Genomic DNA, 23,845 nt, shown 5'->3' on the forward strand with positions numbered 1-23,845 from the left:
TGAAATGAAGGACAGGGGCATTTGCAGACTTCCAGAGAACCTTTGACTACATGCTGCTTGGAAATAAATGGATCTTAACCAGCTCTTCCGCCTTTCTTTACCTTCAGAAAAACTTTGGAGTTAATATTCTCCAGCAGAAGTTTAAAATGCTTTTAGGAAATGCATGTTGTTTTAGGGGAATTTGCCTCTATTTGAAGGAGATTGTTTAAAATGCTAGCATTTTCTTTTCACCACGATTCATGAAGCTTGTGGCTTTCAAATTTACCATTCAGTTTCAGTCATGGGAATTGGATTACTTCGTTCCTTATCGCTTCTCTGATGTCATCAATCAAGAAATTTGTTGTTTCCATCCTACATGAACATGATACCTGTATTCCTTGCCTAATGATCCACATTGGTTTTGAGTCAGGATTAAGTTCCCTGTCTATTACATGCAGCAGCACCTGCAGCAGTGCTAGGCATCAAACGTACTCCCAAGGGGGAGACATTCACACATAGATTTTAGTCCATTACTATAAAAAAGAAAATAAGATGAAGAAGGTGTCTCTAAAACAGAAGTGGAAAGATAATACTGAACTTTCAACCACAAGTATCTAAGTAGTATCTAAGTCCATACTGAAAATACTGGTCATACAGGCAAGGCATTGAAAATCAACTTCTGTATTACAGGTCTTACAGAATAAGCAATGTAATACCTTCCTTACTTGCACCCTGTAGCCACATTTCTAAAAGTCTGGGTTACTAGATGGTGGAGAAGGGGATTCCTAGTACCCCTTCAATCTGTGCACTTTGCTACAGAGTGAGGCCTTGGGAGAGGATCAGCTGCAGAACCAACTAAGTAGTGCACAAGAGCGAGCTAAGATAAGGCATGTTTGCTGTTGCAGCTCCTATTTTTCTGTAATAAATTCAGCATTTTGCTGGTGCAATCTCTCCTTCACTTGATCAGGATTGTCATGCCAGTTTTTGAAAAAAGAAAGTGTGGAGAACCATTCATTTAATCTTCTAAAAATAAATAAAAGCAATTTCATAAAAATAAAAAACAAACCTGGGATCTGCTCAAATCTCATGAAGTGGTGTTACATGACAAAGCATGACCCTTTTTACCTTTGCAGGACGTATTCAAGAAAGGTCTTGTCAGCGCAGACAAACTCAAACAAAACCCAATCAGTTTGTACTGATGAGCTATTGTTTATTTATATGGCATCCCTTTCTCCTAAACTATCAGGAGGAATTTATATATTGCCTCAAGCACACCATGCAAATCTTAGCTTTTTTGCTGTCCTTTCCATGTCAAGCACCACACCAACAGAACAATAATCATAAAAAGTATTACTAATAGGGTTTGCGCCCAGAGAATATAGCCTCCTGTTCCCTGTCTGCCTCCTCACTAAACAGCCTGAGAGTAATGATTCTGTGACATACATTAAGCACTTTCCCACGGAAGAATCCTTGTGAATAGACTTGTTCCCAGCACTGACCTCAGCTTCATGCAGGCATTGACAGGTGAAGATGCTGTTGGACAATCGCAGGCTGTTTATTAAACCAATTTTGCAACCCCCTTTCCCAGCACTGCCATTTGCAAGGGCTGCCCTTGAGGAAGGTTGTGGCAGGACAAAAGCCAAGGTGATTTTGAATAGAAAAGAAAGTTTATATTTAATTTTTTTCGGATAAGCCCTAATGGATGGGCTTATGAGGAGAAGATTCACAGCTGGCCTAAGCATTGGCTGTCTTAAAGTAAGCCCACTGAACTTGTGAGAGCTAAGATTTTATAAAGAGCTTGAATTCTGAATTATTTTATATGTGGTGTTAAGTGTCTGTCAGAGGTTAGCTTTCCGTTTTTTTCAAGAGATAATGCATGCCCAGAGTTAACATGCTGATGGATTTTGCTGTGTTGTTAGAAAGGGAATTTCAGGTTCCATCAGGAAGAGAGGTCAAGTGAAACAATCTCAAAATTGGGCCTAGAAATCTCAGACCTGCTGCTTTCACTATTCTGTTTAATGGCAAGCCTCACGCTGATTTTAGTGGGGTAAAAAACATTCCTTAGTTTGGTATATAGGATGTGAGGATGCTTGTGATCCCTTCTGGGACCTGTGAAAACCAGCTCCATCAGCTAGTCATTGGGATAGGTCTGAGGAGTTACTGGCATCTTGCAGCTGAACAAAGCTATTTAAATTCAGCTCATTAAAAGCAAGTTGTTAGTATATTTTTCCATTAGGACAAGCAAGTGCCGTTACCCAGAGCCAGCAGTCACAAGTTAAAATGGAAGGGTTTTGTAGAGCTGACACAGACAGCTGTGCAGTGCTTCAGAGAGACGTGTTGTGCTGTTATTGAACATGACATAGGAAACAGTAAACATTTTATGTTTTTATCTATCTTTTAAAGCGAGCCCAGGCCTTCATGAACTGAAAAGTAGGAAGACAATTTGCCATCAAAGACGCTTACTAACATTTACTGCTTGTTTTACAAAGTACTCGGAGAAATTCCCAAGGAACAGAGACTAGCTTTGCCTGTAGGAAGTATGACTTTCTTCAGCAAATCTCTTATTTTTCTGCACCAGACCTCCTTGAACATATTCAAATGCTTTGTGGGGAGTTTTTGTTTGGGTTTTTTTGATGGGACAGTCAAAAAATCTAAGACAAAAACACACATTTTAAGACTTGTATCTTATTAAAAGGGCCCTGGTCACAGGTGTTATCAGAGGGACTCCTTGCAAAAAACAGTGAACATCTGCCAGAACCAGTTACGGTTCCAAGGAAGGGGTTGTGTTCTGCAACTCAGGCTTGGATAAGAACTGCTACAATGAGCACAGCTCTGAGTAAACTGCCTTCTGCTGAATCAATCCATTCTGTCCCAACACACCTATAAACCTTGTGGACACTTCGCATTTTGGATAAGGAATTTTATAAACCTCTGGTGATGCTAATTTATCACCGATCGCAAATTTCACTAATCTGCACTGCTGGTGTTGGTGGTCCTTTTGATCCACTGTGGGCAAAGGGTAAAAAATAACAGAAATTGAGAAACAGTCAAAGACCAGCCAACGACAAAAGCTGCCACAGGGACTGGTGGATGATTCACAGTTTTCAAATCTTCCTCCCCCTGTCATAAGCATTCTGTTTCTTGAAAGAAAATCAAATGATTGAAAAAAAAAATCAAGACGGAAACAAATGTTTGGAGAGCTGACTTGGCTGGAATTTTCCCTGCACATATACTCTTGACATATCAGTGCTTAAACTTTCTATGCGTTCATGAGGGGGGACAGGGAACAATCAAATGTTAGTGAAGATGCCCCCATCTGTTCCATTATTTTAGGATGTAAAAATGCTCTTTAGCTCTCATAGTCCTCGCTATTTCAGTTGCCAGGTGGTCTCCCTGCCTGAATTTCGCATCAAAAACAGCTGAGAAGATTTTTTTTTCCTAGCACATGCAGGAGGAGAGGGATCCCAGTACTCCAAAACTTTCTGCAGAAGGCATATATGCGACATAATCAGGTTTTAAGAGTTCCTTACATTAGTTCTTGGGGATCTTTTTCGTTTATTTATGAAATAAACATAGGTCAGCCCCATGCACCCATATCAATATAGTACTAGATATAGTACTCAGTCCCCACTTGCAGAGCACAAAATGTTTCACTCCAGCCCTCTGCTCTCCTCCCGCTCCCTGTGCTCCTGGAGCACTCATAAATGTCCTCACCAAAAATCATCTGACAAGGTCAGCATCTAGATACAAAGATGTCAATAAAGTGTCCTATGCCCCAGCCCCATTATCTCTGACACCAGAATAACCACGTGCCTCACCATCCTGGAGGCACAGAGTTCCACACACACCACCGCCAGGCAGCCAGGCACTACAGCCCGTCTTACACGTGGGAAGCTGCGGCTCAGAGGGGCTCAGTGACTTGCCCAAGATCACACAGGGAGTCAGAATGTGGGTGAATCCCCCATCATGTCTGCACCGGAGCAATGCATAGAGACTGCTTTGCACATTAGTTTGCATGGGTACATCCACTGGATGCAGTGGAGTAATGGGTGGAGCTGAGAAGGCAGGATTTAAACAGATGTTGTGCTAGTACCCAGAGACTAGAGCTATTAGGCGCAGCGTTGAGCTGAGGCCATTTTGCAACTTCTAATTCCTGAGCAAATTGTCACAAGTCACTTGGGTGTATCTGCACTGAGCTTCATTGTGTGGTGAAACGATCACCTTCTCTCTCTTCCCAGCACAAGCTAGTATCTTCATTTATGGATTTTCCTCCCTCTGAACCATCCTTACTCAAATCATCCTGTGCCAACACACACTGAAGACCTTGCAGATCAATAGCGTTTTTGGATTAAGACTGTTATGAACCTGTGATGATGCTTAATTTATCACTGTTCACACTCGTGTTGTTTTTCTGTCTTACCCACTGCAGATCTGCGCAGGATGACAGCTGGCTTCATGGGCATGGCTGTGGCCATCATCCTCTTTGGATGGATTATCGGGGTGCTGGGGTGCTGTTGGGATCGAGGCCTTATGCAGTATGTAGCGGGGCTTCTCTTCCTCATGGGAGGTAAGGATACTGGTGTTTGAAAAAAAGCGTTTTCCTTGTCATTTCCATGTTTCCTCTTTCCACACGTCACTTGTTTTCTAAGACACTAAGTTTCAGACTTGTTTTAGGTGACCTGGACTTGGTTTCATTCCAAGGTCCTCTGCTGTGCATCAAGGGTAACCCAAATGTATATACATGGTACTTCATATTACAAAACAATGTCCGTAAGTCACAGGACTGCAAATGGCCCTATGAGTTGCTCAGTCCAGTGCTCTGTTGTTGCAAGTAACACTGTCACCCTTAAACTTAATAAACTTAGTAATAAAAATCTGAAGATTATGCAGCTTTATTCCCACCACTATCCTGTTTCACAGGGGGACTCTTCAATAACTAGAAACTGTGCTCAAAGTTTTAACCTATGTTTATTCCTTATCAGTTGTTCTTGAGTCAAATGTAACCTTTAATGTTTCTCCTTTCTTTCTCTGCTGCACCTATGATGAGCAATGGTATTTTCTGTTTTCCTTTTCCCACTCTACATATGCTATTTCTTGTAGACTTTTCTCTGTAAGACCAGTTATCAATCCAGCAGCCCTCTCTGCCACCTGTTCTTGTTTGTACTTGCCTTTCTCAAATACAGATGAGAAGAACCATTCTAAAAAGATGTGATGGTTCGTTTTCTGGAAATCCCTTGCCTGAAGTATTCTGTGGTTGCATTCTCCCTTTTCATGCTGCATCACACTGGAGACCCGTGGTCATCCTTCAGATGGATAATATATTCAGGCCTTTCTCCTCCTTCATGATTTCCTGCAGATGATCTCCCAGTTTACAGCAGAGGTTCTGTTATTACTCCCCAGGTACATGCCCTGGCACTCTGTGCTTTTAAGCTTCTTCCCATTTCTACTACACCAGCCCTCAAGGTCATCCAACATTTCCCATGTAATGTTCCCACCTTTTTTACTACAGATGCTATCCCAGCTGCTGTCATCAGCAGGCTTCATGCCATAGAGTTGCCTGACATGAAGAGTGTGAGAGTCAAGTCCCAAACACAGTGCTGGGTCAACATCTCAAAGCAAACAGCACCAGATCTGTTGTCTCTTCTTTTCTCTACTGGTGGTTTTTGTTTGGCTGGGGTTTTGTCCCTCAGGCAGAGCACCATTTCAATGCATTTGGTTGCCCAAATCTATCATCTATGTTCATCTATCCTGTGGTGTGACACAGCTAAGTGTGTGAAATACAGAAAGCCTCTGCAGTCCCAGAAGAGGAGATAAGTTCCCAAGTAGCAAGTATTTATGTTCCACTGCTGTTGGTGCTGGTGACATAGATATGAACTCTTTCAGTACCCACAAACATATTTGCAGTCTGCTAGTACCTTGTGCAAGCACACACTGGTCTATGTGTGGGTGCCTGTAAATGGTTTGTTGAGGGCATCAATACTTTATGGGCAAATTAACTTTGTATTTCTTTTGCAATGAAAAGCTTAGTTTGCATGGGGGGCTATTTTGCTATAATATGCTCCGATATCTGTCTGGTATTTAATTTACTACACCGAGACAGATTAAAACATTAGGACTATACTAAAAAATACAGAAAACAAATTTATGAGAAACTAGCTAAGTCTTGTTTACTGATTGGAAATTATCACTATATATGGGAGAATTTTTAGTGCAGTTGCAGAGATTCCTTATTGGCTTAATATCATTTGTTTGTCAGTGATTTGAAAGATGGCTGATAAAAGTTTGCAGGTGAAACAAGCCTCTGTGTAACCATGCATAATGGGATGGGTCACTCATAGCTTACAAAGCCATCTTTTGGTATGTTCAAACAATACACGTTTCAGTGGAGACAGATCCAAGGTCATGCAACTGGGAACAAAAAGTGTCAATCATCTTCGCAGCATGAGAGGCTGACTCTCAGAAAGCAGCAGCTCTGAAAAGGTCTCTGAAATTATGGTTGCTGGTATCATCCAGCTGCATCAGTGCTCTAAGTGCAATACAGCTGCTGAATGTGCAAGTTTTGATGGGAATATGCAATAAGAGCATGAGGTGGGGTTACATCTGGGCAAAGCAAAACTATTTCTGGACATCCTAATCTGGTGTCCATACTCAGGAAGGACATGGAAAGATTGGGAGAGGTTTGCAGAAAAGCTATAAGAATGACTCAAGGTCTGAAAAACAAGAAAAACACAGCGTGCCACAAAAAGCCAATTGCTTGAAACTGTTTAATAGGTGGTTTATAATTAACTTGAACAAGGATGGAGAAGGATGGCAAGGAGAAGCCATTTGACAGCAGTGTGCTCTTTGACTGCATAGACAAAATAATAGCAAGATGCAGCAGTTGGAATCTGAAACTAATTGAAATGAGAGGCACCAGATTATTTTATCTGCCAAATTCTGTCAAGATGTGTGATATTTTTTATAAAGGTGTTTTGAGAGTAGATCGAACTTATTTTCTGCTCCAGTGTAGACACATAGATCAGGGTTACAAAATGTTACACTCTCTCTTGTTTTGCATGAGTCAGTGGCAACTGCTATTTCTTTCCTGATTTCTTTTAACAGCACATGTACATAAAGTAACATCTACAAACTGAAGCAGTTAATAAAATATGTAACCAAAGCCTAATCTAAAAGTCAGTAGCTATCTGTGTTTTCAGACTGTGTCTTATGTTACCCAGTCATTTCTTCTACAGCCAGTGAATCTTTTAATTGAACCTTTATATTGCTGGACAGTGTTTGAATACAAAGCTGTTACCTCTGTCATGATGTAAATGCTGTCAACATATCATCCTATTGATCCTCAAAATGCATGGAGCTAAGGCACCTCTTAGTTTTGCCTGACTTTTTTTCTGGTCCCATAATGGGAAAAATGCTTTGAGAGGTTAATGACATCTGACCTCGTTGCAGATGAGAGGAGACCGTGTTAAATCGGTACCTATATAATCCGCCTGAAATCTAACTTTCCCTTCCGTTTGCAGTGCTGCTTGTCTTGCCTATGTTTGTTGCATTTGCTCTGGTTTAATTTCTGCTTTTCTGTAATGCTTAAATTTCCTGGCTTACCATATCTATGGGGTTTGTCCCTTAAGTACATAATTCTTTGAACTGAGAACTGTGCTGTGATAATCTAGCAAGACCAGACGTAGTTTTCTTGGACCTGTGGTTCTTTATTATATTTACTGAACAGTCTTCTTGCTAGCCCATGTGGCAGTGCCTAATATGGACTTGCTTTAGTGTATGTGATCTAATTTGTCAAGCAAATTGCTGAAATAAGTCATTTGTGAAATGCAGGCTGTTATCTGCTATTAGCTCATCTGGAATCCAGGACATGTAAACTGTGATTTAGAGTGTGTTTTACACTGTTATTCAGCATGTTTTGTAACAAGTTAAAAATTATTAATAATTCATCTTTTCTGTTTAGTCCAAATATATCTGTATCAACAACAATCACAGGTCTCTTATGACTTCCAAAGTTCTTTTGCATAATTTCCTGTATTTATTGGAGAATATTTACTTGAATTCCTTACCTCGAATGACAGTGTTTGCCTGACCACTGCAGGATTTTTTTCAGTCCCTCATCTTGTACAGAGCCAGATGGATACCGTAAATTATGTTTAGTATTTTTGACCTCCATTTGCTTGATGGTACTATTGCATACCCTCCTGTACCCAGAGCTGCACTATCAGTTGTAGTTTTATTTCAGTGTTGTCAGTATGATTTCATCCTGCAAGGTGAAGAAAGTTTCTCTTTTTGAGATTTTCTCTGTTTGGAATTGTGCTTTTAAGTTTCATTAAGACTAGTTCATTTTATGCATCTTATTTGAGACTGTTTAATTCTATTACAGAAGTGAGTCATTCTCAAATTATACATGACTCCAAACACATCATCTTGCAGCTTCTTGGATTTTCTTTACATGCAAATTATTGAAAATCTCTGCACCAGTAAATGCTCCATACTGGGTATGTCATCCAGTAATTTTCTAGTTTTGTAATAATTTCTGGAACCTTAGGAGCATCTGTAACACTGCTTCCAAATGTCAGATTCCTGTGGCAAACTTGATGCTTTCACGCATATCAAGTACCTAGTAGTTGTCTAAAGATAATTCAGTTTAACATCTACATGAGGAAATGCATATGGGGCATTTCATACATTGTGTTTTGATCAAAGTATATTTACTTGCACCAAAACTATGCCTTTGTGTTTTAAGGTCCAGACACAGCCTCCTCATCAGATCCCAGTAAGTAGTGCTCGTATTTTCTGGCTTTGAGAAGTTCTTTTGAAGGTATTCAAATCCTTGACTTGTTTGATTTTATTATCATGGCAAACCTGTCAATTCATTTGGTTGGTATCTCTACTCCCTCAGCAGTAGCTAATGTTATTGCCAGGTCAAGGTCAAATTTCAGCTCCAAAGTGTTGGGATGCTACGAATTGGCACACTGGCCAATCCTTCCGTTCAGGTCTTCATCTAGCTGTATAAGCGTATTTCCTGTATCGTGATAAGCAGATGAGCTAATATATCCATCTAACTATTGGTTTTTCCATCTGCTCTCCAGCACATTCATTCACAGAATTTTCTCATCTCAGCATCTCAGATTCCGCTAGGTTGATTGCCCTTCCACAACCATGCAGATCCAACCTCATCACACCTTGTGTTCTTGTACTTGCTTTATAAAATCAGCTTTTGAAGACAATCTCTGATAGCCTGTGGTTTTGCCAGTTCAGCTCTGATTTCACTTCAGTCAGCTGTCTTGAAACATCATGTGGCTTGCTTTATTTCTAGTTTCGAAGGCAGGGCTGACTATACCTAAATGCTCGAAAACCCTTTTCCTCCTCATCGGTGCCCGCCACAGGATAAGCGGGGTGGCAGGGCTGCCCCATGGTGGCACTCTCCAGTGTTTCGACAGTGATTGCATCCTCCCTCTTCCCTCTGTGATGCACCTCTCTGCTGAACTGCTGTCTCTTGATCCAGCTAGAAATATAAAATGGCACGTCCAATATCTTGTTCTGGTACTTGCTTCAGCACAAAATTATCCCTGGCCAAAGCTACATACATCACTTGCCTTTGTAAATGTATTAAAAGACCCACAAAGAATGTTTTATCATCCTTATCAGAGCTCTGTTCTTCAGCTGCGCATTCATGTGTTTTCCTTTCATAAGTCTGTAATTTGTCCTGAGGAGACATTTCAGTGAAATAGTTAGGGGTTTTACTGCAGGCCTAAAAAGGCAGCTCTTTGGGGAGAGACTTCTGCGTTGTCTTATTTTGTTCCGAATTTACTGCAAATAAATGCAGTAAATCATCTCTGCACTTGTTTACTGATTTACCTGTTCTCTCCATTCTTATCTGGTCTCAGCCAGTTTTGTCTTGTGACATGCATTTAATGATCACTTGAGGGTTTTTTCCCATTTGCTAACAGTTTCCTTAGAGAAGCCTATAATTTTACTAGCCCAGCAAATATTCATTATTTTTTGTAAAGTCAAGTGTGTTTCTTGCAGTAACCTTGCTTTGAGCCAATTATAAATTTTACCATTAATAATTCAGTCTCTAATTAGTCTATTTGGAAATTATTCCAGCTGCTAAATGCCCTTACTCATGTGATTTAGATTCACCATGCAGATCTGTAATGAAATGATTGGTCGTCTCACACAGCAGCTCATTTCTTGTCTTTGCCTAATTTCATCTTTGCATTAAACACTGGGCTTGGGGCTCTGCTTGGGAGTCTGAAATTCCCTTTTTTACTGGCACTGAAAGGCCTGAAATTCTTGATGTACACATACGGCAGTGCTGTGGAGTTTTTCCTCTCTGATTTTCTGTCCTAGCATTTGCTTTCAGAAACATCAGGAATTTCTTTCATCCTCTCTTCCTCACTCCTCTCCAGTGATGATCTGCCAGTCTGGGGGATTTGAGTGCCATTTGCCAGCTCCCTTCTGCTGCTGATTTGGGTTTCTTTTGACCCACCTAAGAGTGCTGTGGAGACATTGCTCTCTGCAGCCTGTCCACAATTTCAGGACTTAGACCAGGGTTACAAAAGCTTCAAACCTTTTCCCACAACAGAGGTGAACAGCCATTCTTTCTAGTGCTGGCTGCTACAGCAGAGATAAGCAGGCAGGAAAGATGTGTGAGAGGAAAGAAAAAATAAAGTTATGCAGGTGTGCTGGCACACTTTAATGCTTTATTTCAGATATACAAGAAAGGATGTTTATTAAAGAAATAATGAACAACCCACTTAGGAACATATGAGTGCATTCTGCTTTTACATTCTGTTGCAAAAAGAGGGGGAATAAAACTGGTCTTAAGGCCAACACCGGATATGCGAGACAAGCAAAATTGGGGGACATGAAAATGATGATTTAGTTACAGAGCAACATTTACAAGTTCTTTTGGTATTGCCTTTGATAAACGAACTACAGGGTTAGTTATGGCTTATTTACCAGACAGACTGTATAGGTCTGATACCAAAAGCTGACAACCTGTCTGTTATAGCCTGGCTACTTGGTAAAATAAGCCCGCTAATGCACAAACAGTGCATTAGGAGTAAGAAAAATTGTGATTACAACCATACGAAAATACACCCAGGGAGAACAGTATCTCTCAGCATAGGCTGAGGCAGAGGATCTTACCCACAGGGCATCCCCATTGGGGTGGAGAGAAGGAGCCATCCATCGGTATGGTTCCGAGTTTTCTCCTGTCCCAATTTGGGGTCGATATTGGGACAATATTTATACCTAGCTTTTTACATTACATCATTGGTGTAGATATGTGTGGGGACAACTGCAGACAAGCTTATCATCTTATGTAATTCACAAAGTCTGTCAATTTACACCTACATGGGTGACAGTAACTGCCCGTTTTGTCCAGGGCAGAAAAATGGAAGAATGAGACCACCGGACCTCTGCCCATGCTTCCCACTCCTCCAGGACATTCAGATAACACCTAACACCAGATATGGATCTATTGATAGTTGTAGTTCCAATTGTCACCTTGCCCAGCAATGAATTTTATCAATAAAGAGCTCGCAGGCATCCAGCTGCATGGTGTACGTGCCTGACATGACTTGGACTTTTGTGCTGGGACTGAAACAATCTTTTATAAGTAATTTCCATCCTTCTGCCTTCTCAGAAAAATTTCCAAAATATTTCTTCCCTCATTCCAGGGGTAAGCCAACAAACTGCTTTATTAGCCCCACGGCCAGAGGATGAACTGACCGTTTACACTGGGTCACCTCGTCTTGCCCCAGCCATCCCATGCTTCATGTTGTTCTGTTGCAAGGTGCTGAGGGCTTTGTGCCAGTGCCTGCTAGAGCCCAGCAGCTGCCAGAGCTCTACTCGCTGTGCCCAGGAGCTGATACTGAGGGATGTGAGCCTCATCAGAAAGAGGAACTTCAAAACAGGGATTGGGAGCCCATGCAACACAGTTGTTGGTACAGATGTGCTGCACATGTCTGGATCCTTTTTCACTCTCCAACTCCATAGAGAGTCTTGTCTTCAAAATCCCGAAGCCTGTGTGCTGTGCTTCCTTCGCCTGTGTTAGTAGATGACAACGGAGGCATCTGTGGTTTTGCAGCCATGAATCGTTACCAGCTGTTGAGTCATTTGAGTCCCAAATTTAACTCACTGTACTTTGAAAATAGCACATAGCAGTAGAAAATAAGAGTGTTTATTTTACACAACTGTGGTCTTGCAATCTCAAAATAATCATTCCGCTGATGAATAATTTACGAAACAAAAATGGAGCAATTTAATACAGCAATGTAAGCCAAAGCTCTGTGATTGACATCTCCTAGGCAGTTACAAAGTACCTTCATAGCAGCTGCTAAGAGAAGGCAAAGAGAGAGATAAACAAAAGGAGAAAGTAATAGATGTTCTTCTTTGGAGTTTGTCAGGAAATCTGGTGGGGCTCACAGGGCACCTAGGATTTCTACTTCCCACTAATAATCAAGGTTTCCATCCATTCTTCAGGATGTTCTCTTGTGGTGACATGATCAATCACAACACTGAAGATGGAAGCTTTTTTTCTGTGCTAGCATTTATTTTTTTCTTTCCCATGGCATTCCTCTTTGAAAATCCAGTTTCTTGCATTTCTTTCCCAAAAGGAATAGTATTAGAAAGCTTACATAAAATCTTTTTCTCCATATGGAAAGGCAAGTGCAAATGCACATATGTTTGCACAAGTGTATGCATACAGATCTTAAGCAACAGCACGTGACCTTTAAAAAAACAGAGATCTATAATAAGTGGCTGAAATCTGAGCTGTGAATCTTGGCATAAATAAAATTTTCACAAAGGCATAATACCTTTTGCCAGTTTGAAAAGTATTTATAATTCAAAAAAAGTTGGATCACTGGAAAAAAATGAGATGCCGATCATGTTTTAATCCTGTGGGAGATACAAAATTAGTGATGACTGTAGAGGAACTCAACAATTCAGCAGCAAAACTCCTTGCAGACCACTGTAAGAACTTTTATATATGGCTTTACCTCCAGATGGAGACAAAGGCTGGTTTGTATCAAGAGATGCCATAAATTGGTTATGAAAGTCTCTGAAACAAGGTCAGTCCCACCTCTGCCATGTGCCTCACACCACATACATACACTCTTGTTCCTACTTGGGCTTTTGGTTAAATTTTACATTATGCTCTAAAGTGATTCAAAGCCTAGAATTGGAATGAACTTGAGTTAATGTACAGCGTTAATAGGTTTTAAATGTTTGAACCTCTCTAAGGCTCTGGATTGTTTAAAACCCTCAAACACATTACAAGGCTTGCGGAAGGGAGAAAAGAAGCTGATGAAGGTCTATATGGACCTGTGACGAGACCCAGAGCTGGGAGCAGCCATGCAGGCTTTGTGCCTTAGTGCCCATCAGGCAGTGACGTGACAAGGCCAAGTGCATGCATATTAAGGTAAGAAGAGTTAGCGAGTGTTTAAAAATTACCTTTTTCTTCACTGTCAGTATTTACCAGCCCCTCTTTTCAAACATCTCTTTCCTGCCCAGCTTGCAGTTGCAGGTCATGTTCCTTGGTCCCATTTTAGGTTATGTTTCTGGGGCCTCTATGTTTAGGTGCTTATGCTATGTTTAGGCCTCTGCTCCGTCTTTTCTTATGTATTTCAGAACCTAGACACTGATGGATGCATGTCCAGATACATATATATATATATATGGATATAGATCGACTGGACATATACACGTCCAGTCCTCATTATGTGGATAGGACTGGAGGTGCTTCTTCATCCTGACCAAAAAACTATTAATACTCAGCTTTTATAAAATGGTATCACATTCCTTTTGAATGTTATCCAATTTCCTATTTTCACTCCAAAAATAAACATTTAGGAAATCATCCACGCAGACATACACACCCCTCTCCATGTTTTGGGGGTTTTGATGTGATCCAAGGTGGCCTGTTTAGCATTTCCCAGCTAGAAAGCAGTTCCTCAGCTGTCAGCATGTCAAGGCTCACAGTACAGTATGGTTAAAAGGCAGAGTTAGGGTAGCATGTTAAGTCTTTGCTTCACTCTATGCTTACTGGTGCACTGAGAACACATTTTGGATTTATTTATTAATGCTGGCACCGATTTTGAAGAGGAAATAGAAGACTCTCTGGAAATAGGAGAGATTGTCCATTTTTACTGTGCAGGCATCTGTGTGTTGCTGCATACTGGCCACTGAAATGCTCTTTTATAATTTCATATTATAATATTTCTTGAGCGGAATCATAACACCCATCTTTGCAGCTCCTACAGCATAAGCTCAAAAGCAGAGTTGAGTCCTTTTCTCACCGAATACTAGTTTCATTAGATGCTATTTTTTCCCAGTATTTCAGGAATTTACCTGATTCTTTAGGTCAATACCAGCAGACCGAGACCTGAAAAGCCAGGACCCAAGAGTTAACACATCTGTAAAAGAATGGAGGTGGGATACGGAAATGTTTTTTCAAATCAATAACACAGCTCTACGGCAGGCTGTAGTCATTTAGAGGTGGTTTGTTTGGTTTGATTTTTTTTTTTCCTGGAAGGAAAGGCACAAGAAGAGAATTCATTGTCGATTCCATAGCATTTAATCTCCATGGAAACATTACCAGCTGACTTCAAAGTCAACCTTGTGTTGGATTTTTTTTTCCTGTGGATTGTTTCTGATGCTCCTAGATGTGCATTTGCACACTGAGAGGAGAAATACCAACACAAGCAATTCTGGAAATCTTGTACCTGATCACAGAAGAGCGCTAGCATGTAGGAGAAGAAGAGGAAAGGCTTTGTAATAAGCTGCAGATTTCTTATAGTCTGGGGCAAAATGCAGGGCAAGTGGTGTATGTGCACCTATAAACTCACTGTTTTTCAGTCTTAATTCAAATCATTTTCCCTGGACCTGGCATACTATAAATTAAGGAGTCAGCATACTCTGGCTTTTCAGCAAAAAGGACTGTTTATGTTCCTGTGTGTGTTCATTTTAAGTCAGCTATACTGACTTGTAATTTCTCCCTCACCAGGATGGGAGGTACTGACAAAAGCATCAGTACCTTCTAGAGTTACAAGAACAGAAAACCTAGTGTAGTCTATGAAGGGCACACAATCTAGTTTGCTTTCCAGGGTTGTCAGTAAGTCTTTGTGAGGCTGACAGAAGGTGAATTAAAGTAGAAGCAAAGTAGGGGAGACAAATCCGATAGAAATACAAAATACTTTCTCACCCACAGCCCTGGAAAACAAGTTACAAGTATTTTAAAATTCTGTGGTTGTTCTTTATCCTTTAATAGTGTCACCAGGTTTTTGATCTGTTGCTGGCTTCTGAATTTCAATGGCAAAATGCATCAAGGCCAAAGGAAGACAATGAAAACAAAAAGGCATTTATTATTGAGTTGATTTTTATTTTTAAAAAAAGTTTGCTAAGTTGTTTGTATGCCAGGCATCAAAGAGGAGGGAAGACTGCACATGTAACAGAAGAAAGAGTCATACTGGCATGATTTGCTAGGCGCAAAGAATTCTTTGCAGAGGGAAAGGGGAAAAAATTTCCATGTGGCAGATCTTGTTAAATGCAGAAGCTGAAGGAAGGTTTAGATTCACCATTTTGGCTTCTGAGGTTGTCAGCTTAGAAAAACATCTCCCTTGGACAAATCACTGCCACACTTGCTTGTTCTAATCTGCCTGGACAGAGTCCAAGCGGCCACTGGAAATTCTACAGAAAAAGCAGCTGGACCTGGCAGAAACTAGATGAGTGAGGCCTGCCTCATTTTTGCCCAACCTGGCTCTTCCAGGGGATACAGAGAGAAGTCACGCCGATGTACTTCATTGGGCTGCAGAGGCTGTAGAGCTATTTTCTCTGCGGCAGGAAAGAAGATTTCAGCATGTGATCCTGTAAGGCAGAACAGGGTCAGTGTACTTTGTTGCTTGCAAGCATTTGCATGAATGATGTAAACTTCATAGGGGGGGTCTGCACTAAGTGGTCCTTGTTGACAAGAAAATTACATCTTATTTTGCTTCCTGATACCTCAATAACTGTATCACTTAGCACATAACGGAAAGGATTTTTCTCTTCCTGGCAGGTCAGCTCAGGGAAACACTAACAGAGGACACAGACTTTTGCTGCAAATATCCTCAGTTCACATTCACTACAAGCAACTGAAAGCTGTACAACCAGAGAGTACTTTGGTCTCTTGAAAAAATGAATGAATAGTCACCTGAAGGGGAAAATACCCAAATCAGATAGATAGCCACTATTATCAGTCAGAGCTCTCAATGGCTACTTTACTAGTGCCTTCAGCAAAAAAATGGGTTAAAAAAGCATGCAAGTAACTACCCTTTCAGCCTGAAAGTAATCCTTATAAGAGTATTTTTAGTGGCATACACTAGGCAACATGAAAGAAGGCTGCACTGAATCTGCTTGTGCTGTGTTTGTTCTCCAGTCTCACTTGCCTTGAAGAACATCTGTCTGTAGACTTTTCAGCAATTTAAGGTTTCCTACAGAAGAAAGATTTGACAAACGGTCTGAAGCTCCTTCTGAGGTTCCTTCTGAGAGAGGTTCAGTTTTTTGACTGGAAGAGAAAGGCCTTGCACGGAGAGAGATAGAATGACCCGGTTGCTAAAAAACCAAATGCAATGTGGTGCACAGGTTCCTCATGCCATGGGAGATGTCCCATGACAAGGCAAACCCGATCTGATTCCACAAATTTCTCTTCAGCTCTGATAAATGTCAGAGCTGGGAAGCACCTGGCTGAGGTACAGTTCGATACTAATGAGTCTTGTCATCTGGTGAATCTGAGATGTGATGGAGTCACTTGAGTTTGCTCAGGCCTCCGATGCCCCTTTCCATTGAATCTTTCAGCCTCTGTGTGGGCCATCCTGGGACGTCCATCCTAAAGGGGATGAAAGAAATCTTCTGGCAGCCTCTGCATATTGCCAAGCACGGTGCTTGCCTGCACAGGGATGGGATAATTTCACTAACCTTTGGTTATGATGTTTCTTCATTTCGACATTAAGAGATCCTCTTCCTTTCTTTCCCTTCTGCTCCCAGTAAAATACTCGATCACATTGCACTGGCACTATTTTTCTGCCTCCTCTGTTGTGGCTGCAAGTTCATGAGCCATTGTGTTTGCTTAATGGCTGTAGCCAAGTCACTTTATTATTGCTAAGTTATTCTGAAGAGGTCATAAGAATCCTCATTGCTAAAGTAATCAGAGGTTTATTCAACGTGGGATTTGATCAGCTCCTCCATTTCTCCCTAGTCCATTTTATCAAAATAAAATGACTTTAGCTAAGTAGTGTGGCTTTTGCCTTATGTGCCAACTCATAACTTCAGAGGGTGCTTGCTCACAGCTGGTGCTCACTGGCTGGGGTGGGATAAAACTTTTGCCTTATGTGCCAACTCATAACTTCAGAGGGTGCTTGCTCACAGCTGGTGCTCACTGGCTGCTGTAGAATACAGCATGGGCAGCCACTCCCAGTCCCACGCACTGTGGGACGTGGTAGCAGAAATGAAACCGTGTGAAAATCTGCAGGGTGCTATAATATGCAGTATAGACTCAGTCGTGTCCGCACAGTACACTGGGGATCAGCCCTCAACTGCTGTAATATTGTTCCATATACTATACTGGTTTACACGAGCCTAAGGGTGGCACCCACAAAGCGTGTGTGGTCACGAAGAGGATGCACAGTCCTCTGGTGCCATAACACATTCCAGCGTGTACAGCAGCAATTCAACAGACAGGCATTGCTGCTGAAGTAACACACAGTGCGTGCTCAGCTGTGGTGCGGTGTGGATGCCGCTGGTACATTTTGAGGCAGGAAGCCAAAGGCCAAATGCAAACTGCATTCTGACGGTGGCTATGGTGCAATATCATAGCACCCCTGCAGAGCGTGCAGTTCACTCTGGCTCATAGTATTGAATAAATAAGCATTAAGTTTCAACCCGGGTGGGTATACAGTCTCACATGAACGCTGTGCTGAACCTCCATCACCCGGTCAGACTTCTCCTTCCATTCTATCTCGGCCTTTTTCATAAGGGCAGTTTTCCAGTAAACCCCTTGCTATTCTGCAATCTATCAGTGATGCTGCAAGCTGCTTCTGCTGGAACAGTACATAATTAAGCAATAATTTATATTCTGTGCATGTATGCATAGAGCAATAAAGTGTTCTCAAGAGCTGCGTGCTGCTGAGGCGTTTAATCCATGCACAGAAGGAATTTACTGCAAAACTGCTCCCTCCAAAAGGCTTTTGTCATCACTGTGTTGGGAGGGAATTCAGTTTATTTTTTAATAATTTCATTTAATTGTGATATAATTTAAATAGCTAACAGTACACACCACTTTAGGATCAGACCTCATTTTATTTGTTTGTTTGATGTACCTTGAAAGTCATAAAAGCTAGTAGAGCAGAGAGAAAGTAAAGGTAATGTTGTTTCACTTGTGGCTTTTTTCCCTGTAACCCTATTTAAAAAAAAAGTGATGATAATTAAATAAACAGCATTCCTTCTGAAGACGTTAGAGGCCACAAATTGCAACCAGTTGCAGCTAGTAAAAATACTTTAAAAGGTGGAGATTCTCATTTATTTGAGAACTGCCTGGTTTCAGAGGACATCTTAAAACCCATACATTTGTGTTTCTCTTTTTATCTCCTAGTGTTTGTAATACTTGACATTTCTATCTCTGGGAAAAAAAAAAAAGGACAGGGGAGAAGAATCAGGGTTTTTTGTTTGTTTACTTTGTACATCTGACAGTTTGTGAGTCATTTCTGCTTGTTGTGGGGGGAAGGGAGAGAACAAGCGTTGTTCCATCAGACGTGGCAGAAATACTTTTTAAATAATGATGCTTTTGATTTATAGAGAGGAGTATCTCAGAGGTGGGCTCTTGGATTTTCCTTGACTTCAAATTGGTGATGTTTCCTTCGTGCTATAGTCAGACACCTCATCCCTAATACTAGGATTAGGACGTTAAGATGAAGCTCCTGCCAGCGGGCTCTGTTTGCGCACCAGCACCATGAAGGCTCACCTTCGTTTGGAACATACCTAAGAAAGGCAGCAGTTCTTATCTCACAAAACACCACAGACCCTGTGAAATCCCTCCAGCTTTTGCTGTGGAAGTTGACCTAGGTCTGTGGGTGAAGGACACAGCTTCTGACATGGTTCAAGGGGGCACTAAGTGAGAGGCAAAATTCAAACGTATTTGGTATGGATGGTTTGAGGTTGTCTGTGTTTAAATCGGTTCACTCACAAGCAGCTCTGCTCTCCCCTGGAGGTGAGGTTTGAAAACTGCAAGCAGAGGCATTGCAGACCCTAACACAGCTGTGCTCATCAGAAAGGAAAGGGACTTTTTTTTTTTTAAATTAATTTCTAGCAGCAGAGGCCCATGGCTCTGCTTAGTATAATCATGCTTAAAAATAATTACAGCAAAGGGCTCTAACCCATAATCCACACTGAGTTACTCTTTGACCAACAATGATATTACCTTTTCCAGCCATCCCTCTCCTGACTATGTTTGCCCTTGTAGCAAAGATGGCAGGACCCCAGTTTTATATACATATAGAGCAAGTAACTTCATCTCTGTCGTGAACAAACTTCCAATTTAAATGGAAGAGACTTTCAGTGCAATGTTTAATATTCTTCTGTAATATATAAGAAGGAAAAGCACAAGATAGCCATGAGGTATTTAACAGCTCAGGTGCTCAAACCACTGTTGATCATAAGTCCATTAACAGGACAAGCACAGTCAAAACCAGCCTGAGAGGAAGGGCAGCTGTCTGATAAGGAGTCAGGATGCAGGTCTGACTACATGTCAGACAGCAGTTTCAATGGCACAGACAGAGCATTACGTGAAATTTTATCTCTCATTGACTGCAGCATTTTGCAGTGACGTGGATTTTCTTTGTCAAAAATGTCACTGTTGCCTTGTTTCATTGATTAGTGTTTCACTTATGATGATAACATGTAAAACCCAGCACAAAGAACTTGGTGCATTCTGCTCTCCTTGGCTGCTGAAGGAGATGGTCTTTACCTCCCCCATCCAGCTCGCATATCAGCACATCCCCAGGCAGCTCCTATGACCACCTGTCATTCACATTCTGAGTGCCAGTGCCGTGGCTGGACCACCAGCCTTCAGATCCGGTCATCTGCTTGGGCCAGAGTTATGGGGAGTGTCTTTCACAGAGAAATTAAAGATGGTGATTCTACGGCTGCTCACGGACTTGGGACATTAGTGCTCATGCAGGGAGGCACCTTGCTGCTGGCAAGAACCTGCCAAGAAAGAGAATAAGGGTTCAGTTTATTTTCTGGGGAGAAAAAGAATCTCAGGGTTGTGGATGCTCGTGACTTGCTGCAATCCTGTTGCCTCTGAATTGCCGTGTCCGTAGTGCAGGCAGTGTCGTGGGCAGCAGTGACAGCCTCCATCCTCCTGCCATCCCAGCTCCATGTCCTACCCCGACTAGCAGAGGCTACATTTCAAGTGCATGCTCAGTCTCTGCGTCCCTTCCACCCATGACTCATTCACATGGCCAACAACTGTGAAATTTGCAAAGATGATTCTTTGTGTTATGATTGCCAGTTCATGAGGAAAAGCTACCTAACAGTCATGCGGTAGTAACTGTACTCAGCTTTCAACAGTAACCCTCCTGGTGAGAGGCCGGATTAACTACAAGTGGGAACTTCCTTGCTTGGCTGAATACAAACACCACACAGAATTCCTATAATGGCCATAATGATTCCTCTAGGTGGTATAAAATGGCATTTTTAATGTCTGTAATGAATAATGCCAGGGAGGCTGATAAACCTGTGCTGTAAAGACATCCTGCAGAAGCACGGCGGGGGACCATACTATGCATCCTTTAACGTTGTGTGTGGCAGTCATTATTTGTCGTTGCAGGATGAGCACATTCTCCAGTGAATACCCAGGATGAGGACAGCCTTTTTTAAAAGAAGTCTCATGCTTGTGCTTTGCTCTACTCTCTATTGTTGTTACGTGTTCTTTGTTGTTCATTTCTTATGGGGCAGAATACCCCCAGCAAGGTGGAGTGCAAATATACTGAGCACTATTTGAATACAAAGAGTGAGCAACATTCATTCCATTGAAGAGCTTGTGATCGAAACAGCCAAGACAAAGCATGAAAGCACAGGGAGTTTTTGAAATCCAAAGTTATTTCCTTCCCTTTTGTACTTAATAAATGCAGCTTCAGTCTGGCCGCACAGATTTTCCCACCCACCTCTCTTAAAAATCTTATATTTCAAGAGAGCTGAAATTATCACATCCTTGCTAGTAGAGAAAGGACTGTCATGTCATTTTCTAACCAGAGCTGTTTGAAATGAGCCACAGAGCTTGTTTCAGAGCACAGTGGCTCTGACGGATCCTTTTTTCCCCCCATCGAACATTGTACTAGTCATGTTGACATGTCACAGCGGGAACAACCACATTCCTGTCAGACATTTTCATGTTACTTGATAACTGAAGTGACATGGTAAAACATGGAAAAGGGTGTGTGGTGTCTAAACAACCTGATTTTTGAGTAAGGGATTCTGGAGGTGAGACCTTCCCTCTGTGCTTTGAAGTAGTGTAGGACATCTCTGAAGACTTCGGCTCCAGAACCTGGGATCTCGCAAGGCTTTTGCAGAAGTCCAGAGCAGTGATTTTAGAGTAACTGGGTGCTGGTGAGAGGCAAGAAGGCTGTTTTATTTAAACAGGCATAGCACCTACTGCAACAGCTGACTGGTCCTCACTGGTACCCTGTGGCACTGTCATCATATGAGTGGTTATGGATAATCTGGGCCATTGGTGGCTATATATAGCATTAGGGGAGGCACCCAGAGTTCCTGTAATTCCTCAACCTCTACAACAGCAACTACCTACAAGTAGCACTCCAAAACACATTGGAGAAAAGACAGTGCAAACAGACAAAGCAGTGATCAGAAGACAGAACAGAGAGAGGGCCATGACGGTTGTCTCACAGCAGGTCTATGAGAGAGATTTGCCTGCAGATTCTAGACCTGTGTGATGTTTCTACTGAGTAAAGGAGGTGGGTATGGTGGAAAGTCCACACGTTTTTGGTAGTGTATGTATGTTCCTACAAATGTCCTCAGTTTCTGAGCCTAATTACAGGCAAATTTACCACAAAACCTTTCTGTTTCTTTAGAGTGGGGAGAATAAAATCCATTTCTTCAGTGCAACTGCAACTACAAAGAGCAAAGCAGGTGAAAAACAGCAGGAAAAGTGTTGCAGAAAAAAAGCAGCAGGGGTAGGAAGGAGTTGAAGGAGGCAAGGGCACCAGAGAAAAGGAGCTTGACACTAAAACTCGGCTAGCTGCGATTGCTTTGGAGAATCGTGTGTTCTTAGGGATGGTTCCAGGAAGAGTAGGAGATTCCTTACCAGCAGCTGCTAGTGAACAGATGCAGGATGCGGTGCACGTGCTACTGATCCGTGCATGAAGAGGGGGAGATGACGCACAGGATTGACCACATGTATTGCCATAGCATGTCTTTTAGGCTGCCTCCCGTGCCCAGGGCTCTCCAGGCAGTTCAGAGAGGCCCACCTAGGAGGAATTAGAGAGGAAACAACTTTATATTGACTTTAGTTGTTATCTCCCGAGGCAGGTGCCTAGCGTCTATAGCTATCCATTATTTTGTGTGTGGGTGGCAACTGTGACATTTCAGGAGCCCAGATTTTAGCTTTGATGAAGCTGGAGGCCAAAGATCAAAATTAGACTCATCTGGGTGGGCTAAGTCAGCCTCATCTGATACGTGTGTCTTTCCATAACACTTACCACCTGACAGAGTTATGAATCCTGTCCTCACTGCATTCTCAGGAAGGAATGAAATACTGCTGCAGAGATGGAAAACAAGAACAGGATATTTTGAAGATTTCCCCAACACTGCAGAGGGCATCTAGATTGGGACTGCAGTAAAGCAGAGAGTAATATCTGAATTTTGTGAGAGATTTTAAGATTTTGACAGTAGTATTTTAAAGGTAGCTATATAACGAAAGAGTTCAGATTTTTATATAAGAAAAGTCTGAAAAAAATCTCCTAAGTAATTTCAAATGTACATTTCTACAGAGCCAGTATATGTCAAGTATTTTGTAATATTTTCTTCTATAAAATCCATCCTTGAAAAATTGAAATTAAACACAGTCCAGCTTTTTATCCATTCAAAAAAAAAAAGTGATGATTCAGTCTGTATTTGTCTAAATCAAAATTCGAGAAAAATCACTGGTTTCATGACGCATTCTGGTTCCCAAGGGAGTGCTCATAATGAAAAAACTGTTCCTGTTGAAGTTTCTCCATACAGCTCTGTTCACCATAAATACTCAAGGCTTTGGTGGCACTCAGTTCTTTCCTCACGGAGCTGCTAGACTAAGTCCCATCCTATACGAACATCTTCCCTTAGGTATTCACTTACTGCTTGTACCAGCTCTTCTCAGGCAACTTGTCAAGTGGTATGTCTGTCACTCTTCTAACTTATCTCTTTTTTTTCCTCCCTCCTTCTCCCCTTCCCGCTTTCCTCCAGGAACCTTCTGCATCATTTCACTGTGCACATGCGTGGCTGGAATCAACTTTGAGCTCTCCCGCTATCCCCGCTACCTGTACGGACTTCCCGACGACATCAGCCATGGCTATGGCTGGTCCATGTTCTGTGCGTGGGGTGGCCTGGGCCTCACTCTTATCTCTGGCTTCTTCTGCACTCTGGCCCCTTCTGTCCAACCTGTCCCCAGGACCAACTGCCCCAAATCTAGACCTGAGAATGGGACAGTGTGCTAAAACAAATAGCAAATACACACACATCCCCACATATATATATATATGTCTATGTATACCTATACATGCATATATATGTATATATAATTATATATATATATAATCTCAAATTAATG

The 23,845-nt window shown here is 41.7% G+C and overlaps 1 protein-coding gene across 1 annotated transcript; it reads left to right on the forward strand.

Annotated features, from left to right (window-relative positions):
• Positions 1–4,413: 4,413 nt before the first annotated feature.
• On the forward strand, positions 4,414–23,845 carry LOC104499326 (transmembrane protein 178B). The gene is made up of 2 exons (XM_010142816.1): positions 4,414–4,546; positions 23,482–23,845. Exons 1-2 carry the CDS (start codon positions 4,420–4,422, stop codon positions 23,730–23,732), a joined length of 378 nt encoding a protein of 125 aa, XP_010141118.1. The 5' UTR covers positions 4,414–4,419; the 3' UTR covers positions 23,733–23,845.

Source organism: Buceros rhinoceros, unplaced genomic scaffold (genome assembly GCF_000710305.1).
Source record: "Buceros rhinoceros silvestris isolate BGI_N320 unplaced genomic scaffold, ASM71030v1 scaffold7359, whole genome shotgun sequence".
Taxonomy (NCBI): domain Eukaryota; kingdom Metazoa; phylum Chordata; class Aves; order Bucerotiformes; family Bucerotidae; genus Buceros; species Buceros rhinoceros.